The 13,217-nt window shown below is 48.9% G+C and overlaps 2 protein-coding genes across 6 annotated transcripts in view; both read left to right on the top strand.

Moving 5' to 3' along the window:
* CEP162 (centrosomal protein 162) overlaps positions 1 to 13,217 on the top strand; it is a 72,144-nt gene that overhangs the window by 17,103 nt on the left and 41,824 nt on the right. For all 5 annotated transcript variants that reach the window (XM_061623262.1, XM_061623261.1, XM_061623258.1 and 2 more), the window contains exon 6: positions 5,196 to 5,263. In XM_061623262.1, the coding sequence (XP_061479246.1) occupies positions 5,196 to 5,263 (68 nt within the window). The remainder of the gene's footprint in view (positions 1 to 5,195; positions 5,264 to 13,217) is intronic.
* On the top strand, positions 7,005 to 13,205 carry LOC133383142 (uncharacterized). The gene is made up of 2 exons (XM_061623263.1): positions 7,005 to 9,590; positions 10,350 to 13,205. The coding sequence occupies exons 1-2, from the start codon at positions 8,024 to 8,026 to the stop codon at positions 12,578 to 12,580; spliced, it is 3,798 nt and encodes a 1,265-aa protein (XP_061479247.1). The 5' UTR covers positions 7,005 to 8,023; the 3' UTR covers positions 12,581 to 13,205.

Here is a 13,217-nt window from a genome sequence, read left to right as displayed (position 1 = left end):
AAGTCTGTTTTAAACCAGAAGTGACTAACCTGTCACCCTCCAGCGGTCAGAGATGATGGGAGTTGTAGTCCAACAATATCTGAAGGACCACAAGTTCCTCATCCCTGTTTTAAAATATGGCTTAATTGTAAATGTGCCTTCCCACCCTCCCTGTGGCTTCCTCCTGCCCCCACAGGTGCTACACCCAACATAGACAAGCCACAGTGTGGATTGTCATGTCATTCAGGTCCAGATCATAGTTTAACACAAACAAACAGTGTGAGAGAAATAAGCCAATAATACTATGGACTGTTTGTGCTGCACATGTGAGTGGAGGCATGTTCACTATTAACCCATGGTTTAAAGCAAAGTAGGGCTCAGAATGACACACAAACCAGTTCATTGTGTCTGTGGAGATGGTATTACTAAAGAGTTACAAGACAGAATGATGTGGAGACGTCAATACTATATGTAAAGTTGTCTGTTGTGTATAGTTCAGAATCTCTTAATTTTTAGAAAGAGATGCTGTTAGTTACCAAATAAGAAGAGCAGTTTAAACTATGAGCATGAAAAATTATTGGTTCAGTCAAATACTGAGATAAATTTTGTTAGAAGTAATACTAGCATAGTGAGTACCTGAGCATCTGGGTGCTTTCTTGCTCACTCCCCTGGGTTGCTGTCTCATCAGACAGCTGAGGTCCCAGGTAAGTGCTGCAAGGACTAGGACCCCCTGCCTGACCCTGACGCCAGATAGAGGCTGCAGTCAATCTTGCAGACTCTTGCATCGGCTCCTGGCTCAGGGGGCATAAAAGCCCAGTTGCCCTTGGGTCTGCCACTGGCGGGGGGGGCAACACCAAAGAGGGTCATCCCTTGGGGAGCCTGAGGGCAAGGATGCTACCCCCTTCTATATTTCTTTTTCAACCAATCTGCAGGAGATTGGTAGTGGGGAGGTCGTATGGCACAAGTGTAGTTCCTGCGCAGGGTGAGAGCCTGTGCAGTGAACTGAATGACAGGAGAAAGTCACCAGATGCCTTCAGAATGACAGTCTGCAACTGGCAGAAGGCTGGCCCTCCCTGGGAGTGAGATGGGGGAGAGTAGATGTGCCCTGTGTGAAAGATATTGAGTGGGTCTGACTGTTCCCAGTTCTCTCAGAGGCCTACTGGGATAACTGGTTCAGGTAGGTTTTGTTGGAGGGCTCTTGTTGGGTCCATATCAAGTGCTTAGGAGGAGTCTAGTAAGGAGAAACATGAATGATGCCACCCCAATTTTAGTGATCATGGGTAGAGGGAAGTATAGCCATAGGAAGGTGATGAGCTACCATAGGAGATGAGGGCAAGGCTATCTATGCTTTGTTCCTTGCTTCCACTCCTCTCATGGATTGATTCTTCATTGCTCATCTGCTGTGCCCACTGGCCTCTTGTGTGTTGTTGTTTAACACCAGATCAGTACACAATATGATTTAATGGATGAGGGTGCCAATTTGGTGTGCATTACCAAGACATGGGTGGGTGACCTGGGAAGGGTTGATCTGACCCAGCTTTGCCCACCTGGATAGTTGGTGCAGGGACAGGGGGGAAGAGTTGCTGTGGTCTACAGAACTTCTGTCTCTGTCACCAGGAATCCACTGTGTCTTGGAGCTGGCTGTGAGGGCCTGGACCTGGTGGCTGGCCAAGGAGACAGTAAACTAGAGTTGCTGCTGGTTCACCCTGCTGCCAAGAGCTTCTCTGACTTAGCTGGTGGAGGCCATCTTGGCTATGGTATTGAAAGAGCCCAGAATGATCAATGTCTATGCTGAGGCTGCCTCTAGTGTTTCGGCTTGGGATTTCATGGGCTCCATGACGACCATGGGGCTGTCTCAAGCTGTCGTTAGCCTGGCAGCTTCTGTGACTGAGCTGGCAGAGGCCATCTTGGCTGTCATATAGGAGGAGCCCAGAACGATAGTGCTGGGTGATTTCAGTATCAACGCTGTGTTCCAGCTCGGGACTTCATGGCCTCCATGATGACCGTGTGGCTGTCTCAAGTTGTCACTGGCCCGACGCATAGGGCAGGGCACACCCTTGACTGGGTTTTTTCTCCAGATGGAGGAAGGGGTGGTCTGGAGATGAGGGGGTGGATGTCACCCCATTGTCATGGTCAGACACTTCCGGTGAAGTTTAGACTTATGGCTCTGATCCTCCCCTGCAGGGGTGGTGGACAGATTAAGATGGTCCACCTCTGGAGACTAATGGAATCCACTGGATTTCTGAATGCCCTGGGGGAGTTCCCAGTAGATAGAGCTGGTGACCCTGTTGAAGCCCTTGTCACGCTGTGGAACAGTGAGGTGCATTGGGCTCTTAACATAGTTGCCCCTGAGCGTCCGCTCTGGCATTGTGGAGCCCAGTTTGCACCTTGGTACACCAGTGGACTAAGGGCAATTAAATAGGCTGGATGATGGCTAGAGTGGCGAAAGACATGTGAGGCTGATCAGGCACGAGTAAAACATCATAACTGTGCCTACTGTGTGGCAGTGAGGGCGACGAAGAAGGCTCACTTCTTTGCCACCATCGCATCCTCAAGCAGCTGTCCAGTGGAGCTTTTCCATATTGTCAGGAGTCGGTTGACATCAGCTCCAGGAAATGGAGTTTTGGATCCTTCGGTGGCCCACTGTGAATTGTTTGCAAGGCATTTTGAGGGTAAAATTGCTCGCCTCCATAGCAATCTTGATGCCTCCTCCACATCTACTGTAGCCCCCAGTGAGGTGTCCAGTGCAAGGTCTGCTGCAACTTCTTGGGATTGGTTTCAGTTGAGGCAACCTGCTGACATGGACAAGGTGCTTGCGACGATGCAGCCAGCAACATGTCCTCTTGACCCTTGCCCTTCTTGGCTTATTAAAGCTTGCCAAGAGGGTTTGATTGAGTGGATCCAGGGTGTGGTCAACGCATTGTTGTGGGAGGAAGTGGTTCCATCTGCCCTGAAAGAGGTGGTGATCCGACCTCTCCTGAAAAAGCCCAGCCTGGATCCATTGGTTTGTGACAACTACCCCCCGGTCGCAAATACCCCCTTCTTAGGGAAGGTGATTGAGAGGGTTGTGGCGCAGCAATTACAAGTACTCTTGGATGAAACAGATTATCTTGACCCATTCCATTTTGGGTTCAGGCCTGGTTATGGGACTAAATAAGCCTTGGTTGCCCTGATGGATGACCTTTATCAAGAGAAGGACAGGGGGAGTGCAACCCTGTTATTCTTGATCTCTCGGTGGCTTTTGATACCATTGACCATCCTTCTGTGTTTACTTGGTGAGATGGGTATCAGAGGCACTGTTTTACAGTGGTTCCAATATTACCTCCAGGGCCGTTTTCAGATAATAGTATTGGGTGATTGTCTTTTGGTCCCCTGGCAGTTGTGCTGTGGGGTGCTACAAGGTACCATCTTGTCCCCCATGCTGTTTAACATCTATATGAAGCCCTCGGGAACAGTCATCAGGAGATTTGGGACATGGTATCAGCAGTATGCTGTCGATAACCAGCTCTGTTTCTCTGTACCATCTGAATTGGGAGAGACCATGCAAACCCTGGACCACTGCCTGGACTCAGTGGTGGGCTGGGTGAGGGTCAATAAACTGAGCCTGAATCCTAGCAAGACAGAGGCACTGTGGGTTGGTGGTTCCCAAGTTTGGATAATTGGTCAGTTGCCTGGTTTGGATCGGGTAGTACTCCCTCTGAAAGAGGAAGTTCATAATCTGGGGGTGCTCCTGGATCCATCTTGGTTGCTAGAGGCCCAGATGACCTCATTGGCTAGGTGTGCCTTTTACCAGCTTCAACTGGTATGACAGCTGTGACTCTTTCTGGACTGGGATAGCCTTACCACAGGTGTCCATGCACTGGTAACCTCCAGGATGGATTACCGTAATGCTCTCTATGTGGGGCTGCCCTTAAGGTTGATTCAGAAGCTGCAGCTGGTGCAAAATGCAGCTGCGAGACTCACTGGGGCAGGATATCGCCAGCATGTCACCCTGCTGCTGAAATAATTGCACTGGCTGTCTATTAGCTACCTGGCTACATTCAAGGTTCTGGTTTTAGTGTAGGTTCTGGTTTTAGCCCTATGCAGCTTGGGACCAGAATACATGAAAGATCATCCTACCCCTTATATACCCAGTTGATCACTATGATCTGCAAGTGACGGCCTTCTACAGATACCATCTTATCAGGAGGTCCATTCCGCACAACGTAGAAAGCAGTCCTTTAGTGTACTGGCACCCCTTGGAATTCCCTTCTCTTAAATATTAGACAGGTGCCATCTCTGTTATCTTTTTGGCACCTACTGAAAACCTTTGAATAAGCCTTTTAAGTAGAGACCTTATCCCAGTCTGAGTCTGTGCTAGAATTGCTTTTTAAGATGTTTTTAAAACTTTTTTTAAAAGATGCTTTTTAAAATTAATTAATTAATTAATTAATTAAACTTGTATACCGCCCCATAGCCGAAGCTCTCTGGGCGGTTTACAATAACTAAAAACAAATACAATTTAAAATACATCTTTTAAAAAACAATTTAAAACACAATTAAAAAATTTTAAACAATATAGAACACATGCTAAAATGCCTGGGAGAAGAGGAAAGTCTTGACCTGGCGCCGAAAAGATAACAGTGTTTGCGCCAGGCGCACCTCGTCACGGAAATCATTCCATAATTTGGGGGCCACCACTGAGAAGGACCTCTCCTTGTTGCCACCCTCCGAGCTTCCCTTGGAGTAGGCACCCGGAGGAGACCCTTTGATCTTGAATGTAGTGTACGGGTGGGTTCGTATCGGGAGAGGCGTTCCATCAGGTATTGTGGTCCCAAGCCGTGTAAGGCTTTATAGGTCAATACCAGCACCTTGAATTAAGCTCGGAAACATACAGGCAGCCAATGCAAGTGGGCCAGAATCGGTTTTATATGTTCGGACCGTCTGGTCCCTGTTACCAATCTGGCCACTGCATTTTGCACAAGCTGCAGTTTCCGAACTGTCTTCAAAGGCAGCCCCACGTAGAGTGCATTGCAGTAAAAACTTTGTTTTTAAAGATGTTTTTAAAGAAGTTTTGTTTTAATATGTTTTTAACAATGTTTTGTTTTAATATATTTTAAACTCTTTTTATGATGTTTTGGAGTGTTTTTAGTACTTTTGTTTGCCCCCCTGGGCTCCTGCTGGGAGGAAGGATGGGATACAAATCAAATAAATAAATAAATAAAAATATTTTACAGAAACCTCTCGGAAGTAAAACTGATAGAAGAAGGAAATGAAGATGAAGCTAAGAATCATGAAAAATCTGGTACCTGTACTTCTGTATTTATGGATAATTTGCTTTATAGGCAACATTTTTGAACAATAATTTGCAAAATGAGTTGGCAGTGTTCTTTAAAATGAGTAGTTCTAATAAGCAAATTCATGGAGGATTGATTACTCAGCGTCCACTGGTTTTGTGAGCTTAAAGTGGAGCCTTCATATTCAGAGCCTATAAAGCTGTAGAGAGCCAGTGTAGCATAGTGGTTAGAGTGTTAGACTAAGACCTGGGAGACCAGGGTTCAAATCCCCACACAGCCATGAAGCTCACTGGGTGACCTTGGGCCAGCCACTGGCTCTCAGCCTCAGAGGGAGGCAATGGTAAACCACCTCTGAATACCACTTACCATGGAAACCCTATTCATAGGGTTGCCATAAGTCGGAATTGACTTGTCCATTTCCATTTTACTAGTGACAGACAACAGTATATTTCTGTCCACTGTTGGCAACAGACTGCTGAAACAGATATACCAGGAGGAACCCTTTCCAGTCTGAGGGCCACATTGTCTCATAAGCAGCCTTTTAGGGGCTGCATGCCAGTTGTGGGCAGGCCCAGAGGCAAAAGTGAGTGGACACCTTTTGCCCTTGTACAGTAGGCTACATTCCAGCCATTCAGGTCAGAGGTTGTACGCACACCTCTCTCAGTCCAGGTAAACCAGAGGTATTTGTCACAGGTCAAGGATAAATTCCAGTCATGCAAAAGCACTCAAAGAGGGCAGAGAACAGGGCTGCTGAGGGGTGGGTCCTGGGAAGAAGGGGTGTGGCCCAGGGAGCGATATTGCCAGTAGAGAGTCCTGGGGCCAGATATATAGAAAGGCCTGGAAAGTAGCATTCAGGCCTGAGTTTCTCCACCTCTGAGATATACCTTTTAGTCTGATCCAGGAAGCTTGTTCTTATGTTCTAATGGTACATGTAGGAAACATTACAGAAGTGAGGAGTGCTGAACAACATTTTCAGTCCTTATTGCCAAATATCAGCTGTTTCAGAGCAGAGTGTGCACTTTGGAGTGGAACTCAACAGACATTGAAAGAGCAAGGGTTTAAGTATTGGGATTTGTTCATACCATCTAGGTTCTTTCTGCTCTAGATGGAGGGACAAGAGATGATCCCTCCTCCTGGAACATTTTTCCACTCCTTAGATCTGTGCTGTTTGCAGCCTGCTTAAAGGAGGAGGCTGGAGTGCTTACTCATGAGTAAGTGTGCTGATTGAAGGTTTTCCATAGGAAGTGGGCCATCACTGTGGGTAACAGTTCCACCTATCGTGCGAAGGCAAGAATGTTTTTGAAGTCAAGACTAGGGACGTCATGCCCCTCCCACTCTCCAGTTCATTCTTGCCTTCGTACGAACAAGATTGGAATTTCACGTAGCATTTAGCTAAGTCTATCTCTCTTTAAAACCTTTTTTCCTTTTTTCCGTTTTTTGTGTCTAGCCTACTGAGGATCCCCTCAGAGACCGCGGCTGCGGCTCTCTTCCCCCTTTCCTCAAGGCTATTTAATTTCTTTTATTTCCTTGACTGGGGGCTCCCTCTGAGACCGCGGCTGCGGCTCTCTTTGTTTCGGCAGTTTCAAGCCCCCTCCCCCCCCCCGGCTCTGTCGTATCCGTAGCCAGGGGGCTCCCTCAGTGACCGCGGCTGCGGTTCTCTTTTTGATCGCTTTTGATCGCTTGTGAGGGAAGGGGAATCCCCCTCCCTCCCCCCCCCCGATCGTTACCACGGCTGCGGCTGATCCGATCTCTTGATCGCTTGTGAGGGAAGGGGAATCCACCCTCCTTCCCCCCCCCGATCGTTGCCGCGGCTGCGGCTGATCCGATCTCAGCGGGAGCTTGCAGCTGCGGCTCCCGCTCTTACTCCTTACCGCAGATCGCCCTCGCTACGTGGCTTAAATCCCACTGCGAAGGGCTTTACAGACCGCTATTGCGGCTCTCTCTGCGGCGGCTGCCGTTTTTTGCCTCTACCTGCCCTTCCAGAGTTTTTCCAGAGCCGCTACTGCGGCTTTCGGCGAGTCCGTGCTGGGCAGCCCTTCTCCCAGTTCGCTTCCGACGGCCGCCATTGCTCCTTCTTCCTCAGCCCCCTTTTGATCGTTTTTTTCCCGCCCGTTTTTCTGGGCGCCATTTTTTGAAATTCAAAATTCCCGCCTTTTTCGTTACCATTTTTTAAGCATCGGATACCTCCCCTGCAGGCTATCTATCTGTATGTTTGTGTATATGTGCTGCTGACAAATTTACACAAGGCTGATTTACACACATTTTTACTGTGGCTGTAATCATAGTGGCTGAATTGTATTATTAAGGCTGGAGCTCCAATCCTAGTGGGCTGGATTGTATTATCAAGGCTGGAGCTTTAATCCTAGTGGCTGGATTACATTATCAAGGCTGGAGTTTTAATCCTAGTGGCTGGATTACATTATCAAGGCTGGAGCTTTAATCCTAGTGGCTGGATTACATTATCAAGGCTGGAGCTTTAATATCAGTGGCTGACTTGTACTAAATCTGATTTACATTACATATCCTGCCCCCTATGGGGCCGTGAACAAGCCAAAAACCCAGCCTACAGCACTAATCTGAGTGTGCCAACTCTAAAACAGCCTATATTATATTAACATTGATACCTCTGTGCATTCTGCCCCCTCTGTGGCAGTGCATTCGCCATCTGCCAGTGTATCCTACCCCCTCCGTGGTAGTACGCTGTGCCAGTTCGGGTCTTTACATCCTGCCCCCTCCGTGGCAGTGTACTGCACCCAGGTTCATATAAGATGGCAGAACAGCCAGGCATGTCACCATCAACACACATGGTGCCAGATCAGCCAGACATGCCACAATCAGCCAAGCCACAACATACTAACACGTCTAAGACCAGACATGCCAAAGCACTGGCTAAGACAAAACATCTTTCCAGCCATAGTAAACCAAAGCGCCCTCGTTATGTCTCTGTGCCAACAACCACCACAGCACAGACACACATAAGTGATATTTTCCATTCTCCTGCTCCTGCCTCTGACGAGGAAGAGTTTGTTGGCTTTCCCCCTCACGGTTCGCCTAACGAACCTACCTCTGGCTTACCGCCTCAGACATCTGTTCCAATAGCCCACCAGGCACATACATCTCACACATCTGGTCTGCAGCTGTCTCCTGATTTCCTCTCCCAACTCCAAGCCATGCTGGCTTATTTCACACAAATGCAGTCACTACCACAGGTTCCTGCCAGACCCCCACTCAACATGGACCAACGCGCGTTCCATGCTGCTCATCCTTCCTGCTCGCCAGATCCCTTCGATTTAGCCAGAGGCAGATGTACGGACGAAGCCTCGTATGCGGAGGAGTTAACTTTCACTGACCATGTTGAAGGAGACGACTGGAGCGACTATTCAGATCATGAGGAGGATACATCGTATCGCTTGTTCAATACCTCAGATTACCAACCGCTCGCACGTAGGGTACTTCATACCCTTGGTCTCCAGACTGCGCCCTCAACTTCGTCCGCTCCAACTCTCAAAGGGGCCAAGGTCCTCAAATCCCCTGCACCTACTGAACACTACATCCCGGTGCCGGACCCAATTGCCAAATTAGCTTCCGAAGAATGGGCCCACCCGCTCAAAGCTCGACGCTTCAAGAACATGGCTGACAGACTTTACGCCCTAGCCCCAGACTTCGCCACCAAGTTAGATGTCCCTGGCATAGATGAACCGATCGCTCGCCTCGTTTCACGATCTATCTTGCCCAGGGAAGGGGAATCCCACCTAAAAGATACTACTGAACGTCGAATAGACTTCGCCCTCCGCAAGAACCACGAGGCCACTGCCCTAGCCATGCGTGCCTCTGCCTCAGCCTCCATCTTCTCCAGAGCATCTATGATGTGGCTGGATGACCTTCTAGAGGACGATAACCCTGATCCTGTCGCCTTCAAAAGAGCACTATTGAAGTTACGTAAGACAGCAGCCTTTGTGGCCGATGCCACTTTGGATGCCACCCAATTAGGGGCACGAGCCATGACGACTCAAATAGTCGCTCGTCGCACCCTCTGGCTTCGCCACTGGCAAGCTGATTCAGCGGCTAGATTGAACCTGTCCAAGGCTCCTTACTCCGGATCTCTACTCTTCGGTGAGGAAGCTCTAAAGGCAGTTCTGGTTGATCCAAAAGGCGCCCACAAACCGGTTCTAGCCACAATCAAGAACATCGACCACAGGCCCCTCAGGCGATTTCCCTCCTTTCGTTCTAACCAGCCCTTTCGAGGAACGCGACCAGGAGGACGAGGCCGCGATTTCAGACCCTATGATTCCAACGCATTCAGGGGCTCCTGGAACCGACGCCCCCAGGGCAGAGGTCAGTACCAAGGGCGCAGGGGCAACTCATCGTCCTCATATAGGGGAGGTCCTCGCCTACACAAGTAGTATTAACGCCATCCCCATAGGTGGCAGATTACTTAATTTTGGAGATCGATGGCTGCGCCTTACTACGGTCCCCTGGATCAGGGACCTCTTCACTTATGGCTATACCATAGAGTTCTGGGCAACCCCGTCAGACAGATTCCACCCGTCTCCTTGCCCAAGGGCACCAGCCAGGCACAACATCATGCAGACAGCTATACATCACCTCTTGCACATAGCAGCAATAGAGCCAGTTCCCACAACTGAGAGATCGGAAGGGGTGTACTCCCTCCTATTTGCTGTGCCAAAACGAGATTTATCTTGGAGGGCGGTATTGGACCTCAAGTTTGTCAACCGTTTTGTAACATACCGCAGGTTCAAAATGGAATCTCTCCATTCCATTACCGAGAGTCTGCATGAAGGAGACTTCCTGGCTTCTATCGACCTTAAGGAAGCGTATCTCCATGTACCCATTTGCATAGCCCACAGAAAGTTTCTTCGGTTTGCCTTTGGCCACCAACATTTTCAATACAGAGCGATGCCATTTGGCCTCTCCTCTGCTCCAAGAATATTTTCCAAGGTGCTACTCATCCTAGTGGCTTACCTTCGGACCCAAGGGGTTCATATCTACCCATATTTGGACGATCTGCTTATACGGGCCAAATCTGAAGAGCTGGCTCATCATCATTTAATGATCACCCTCAATGTTTTGCAGACCTACGGCTGGCTGGTCAACTTCGACAAAAGCCATCTCCAACCAACCCAACGCCTACTACATCTTGGGGCAATGTTGGACACCCTGCAGGCAATGGTCTTCCTGTCTCCAGATCGCATCACTGCCATCACAAGCATCGCAAGGTCCCTGATGCAACAAACATCCGCAGACGTCATGCTTCTCGCCAGAGCGCTCGGGATGTTTATCTCCACAATCCACATTGTACCCTGGGCTCGAGCTCACACTCGGCCCCTTCAGTGGACTCTGTTGCCTTTTCAAAAAGACATTGCCAGCTCCAACCATCGCAAAGTTCGTTTGAGCCCCGCTCTGCGCCTCTCCTTCCGCTGGTGGACCAAGGTTCAACACCTCTCCAAGGGCACGTCGTTCAGAGAACCCCGCAGAACCGTCGTGACCACAGACGCCAGCCTCATAGGTTGGGGAGCCCACTGCAACTCCCAGTATGTTCAGGGGGTTTGGCCCAACGCAGAGCGAGCTCGAAGCATCAACTGGCTGGAACTAAAGGCTGTCCACTTGGCTCTATGTCATTTTCAGTCTCTGTTCCCTTTGCATCATGTGCTCATTCGAACAGACAACACGTGTGTAAAATCACATTTGAACAGACAAGGGGGCACCAGGTCTCGTCCTCTGCAGGACTTAGCCTCCCTCATCTTTGTCTGGGCAGAACAACATCTACAATCCCTGAAAGCAGAGCACCTCAAAGGGATTTTGAATGTGACAGCAGACTGGCTCAGCAGACAACAGGTCTTCCCGGGAGAATGGAAACTTCATCCAGCCATTTTCCATCGTCTCCAGTGTCGGTTCGGCACCCTCTCAGTCGACCTGTTTGCTTCCAGTCACAATTGCCAGCTTCCCAGGTACTTTGCCCGATACCTGGACTCAACAGCAGAAGCAGTGGATGCTCTGACAACACCGTGGCCAGACGGTCTATTGTACGCCTTTCCTCCCATACCATTGTTAGCCAAAACCTTGAGGAAGGCGCGAACCGAAAGGGCACAGCTGGTTCTGATAGCACCATTTTGGCCACGCCGTCCGTGGTTCTCAGATCTTCTGGCAATGTCAATGATGGACCCTTGGACACTTCCAGTAACGCCAGACCTCTTATCCCAGGGTCCAGTACTGCACCAGGACCCTACTTGGCTCAATCTAACAGCGTGGCGTTTGAACGGAGACACTTGAGGTCAGCTGGACTGTCTGACGCTGTGATTGATATTATTTTGGCCTCGAGAAGACCATCTACCACTCGCATTTATCAACATACCTGGGTGGCTTTCTCCAAGTGGTGTCAGTCCCACCACCACGATCCATCCCAGGCCAATGTGCACCAGGTGCTCCAATTTCTCCATAGTGGCTTTATGATGGGACTTCGACCCAACACTCTACGTCGACATGCGTCTACTCTGTCATCCATTCTCTCAGTGTCCTCTCCTGGAGATCATATTTCCTCACATCCGTTCATCAAACGTTTTTTGAGGGGAGTCGCCCTACGCTCTCCGGCTGTCGTCCATCGGTTCCCCTCATGGAGTTTGCCGAAAGTTCTGCAGGCTTTGCAACGCCCTCCGTTTGAACCCATCAGAACTGTGCCCCTACGTATACTGTCCTTCAAGGTCCTGTTTCTGATTGCAATCACATCTGCCAGACGCGTTTCGGAGTTGGGCGCATTGTCTTCCGCTAGACACCTCTGCGTCTTCCATAAGGACTCTGTTGTGCTGAAGACTGACCCTTCCTTTCGTCCCAAGGTCGATTCAGTTTTTCATTGCAACCAGGACATTGTTTTGCCTTCCTTTTGCCCGAATCCTACCCATCCTCTCGAGAAGGCTTGGCATTCGTTGGATGTCCGGAGGGCTCTCAAGACCTACCTGTCTAGGACCCAAGAGATTCGACGAACGGAGTCTCTGTTTGTATCCTTTCATCCAGGGTCTATGGGGCATAAAGTATCCAATCCTACCTTATCCCGTTGGTTAAGGGCATGCATTACCTTAGCATATGAGTCCCTGAAGTTGCCAGTTCCTGCTAGTATAACAGCTCATTCTACTAGGTCAGCTGCCACTTCGGCTGCTTTTGCTACTAATGCTCCTGTTGCCGATATTTGTAGGGCCGCAGTCTGGTCTTCCCCACACTCGTTTATAAGACATTATAAAATTGATCGTTATGCCTCTGCTGATGCTTCTTTTGGCAGACGAGTGTTGCAACAGGTTCTTAATGAGGATTAACATGTGGGTGGTCCCTCCCTATATGGGTTGCTTTGGTACATCCCACAGTGATGGCCCACTTCCTATGGAAAATGTACCATTGGTCTCACCTGAAAGGTGATTTTCATAGGAAGGGGCCATCACGACCCTCCCAGTTGGAGGATGACTAGTGATTTTATCAATGGGTTATATGTTATTGTTTCCATATTATATTTAAATGTAAGAGTGAAGTCAAGACTTTTAGTTCTGTTATGTTATGTAGTTAGGTTAGAGTCATGTTGTTATGCATGTGACTATTATGTTATTTTCCTGGCGGGCCTGTTGGCCTTCTTCTTGTATTTTTAGATATCTCTTTTAGACTCGCTACGAATGAACTGGAGAGTGGGAGGGGCATGACGTCCCTAGTCTTGACTTCAAAAACATTCTTGCCTTCGCACGATAGGTGGAACTGTTACCCACAGTGATGGCCCCTTCCTATGAAAATCACCTTTCAGGTGAGACCAATGGTACATTTTCAGTCTGTGTCTTGTCTCTCGATCTTCCTGGTCATTTGATCTGATCCAAGGAACGGCTACATAGAGCTTTGTACAGGAAAATCGTAGGGCTGTTCCTGCCTATTTCTTACAAAGAATTAACCACATCCTTTGTTTCACACACT

The sequence above is a fragment of the Rhineura floridana genome, chromosome 4 (assembly GCF_030035675.1).
Source record: "Rhineura floridana isolate rRhiFlo1 chromosome 4, rRhiFlo1.hap2, whole genome shotgun sequence".
Lineage (NCBI taxonomy): Eukaryota > Metazoa > Chordata > Lepidosauria > Squamata > Rhineuridae > Rhineura > Rhineura floridana.
Note: the sequence above shows the minus strand (reverse complement) of the source record. Positions and strands in the feature narration are given on the sequence as shown.

Coding starts and splice junctions, on each gene's coding strand:
- LOC133383142 (XM_061623263.1), top strand. CDS start 8,024: ATGGCAGAACAGCCAGGCATGTCACCATCAACACACATGGTGCCAGAT. Junction 9,591..10,349: donor CCGACGCCCCCAGGGCAGAG/GTCAGTACCAAG, acceptor AATGTTTTGCAG/ACCTACGGCTGGCTGGTCAA.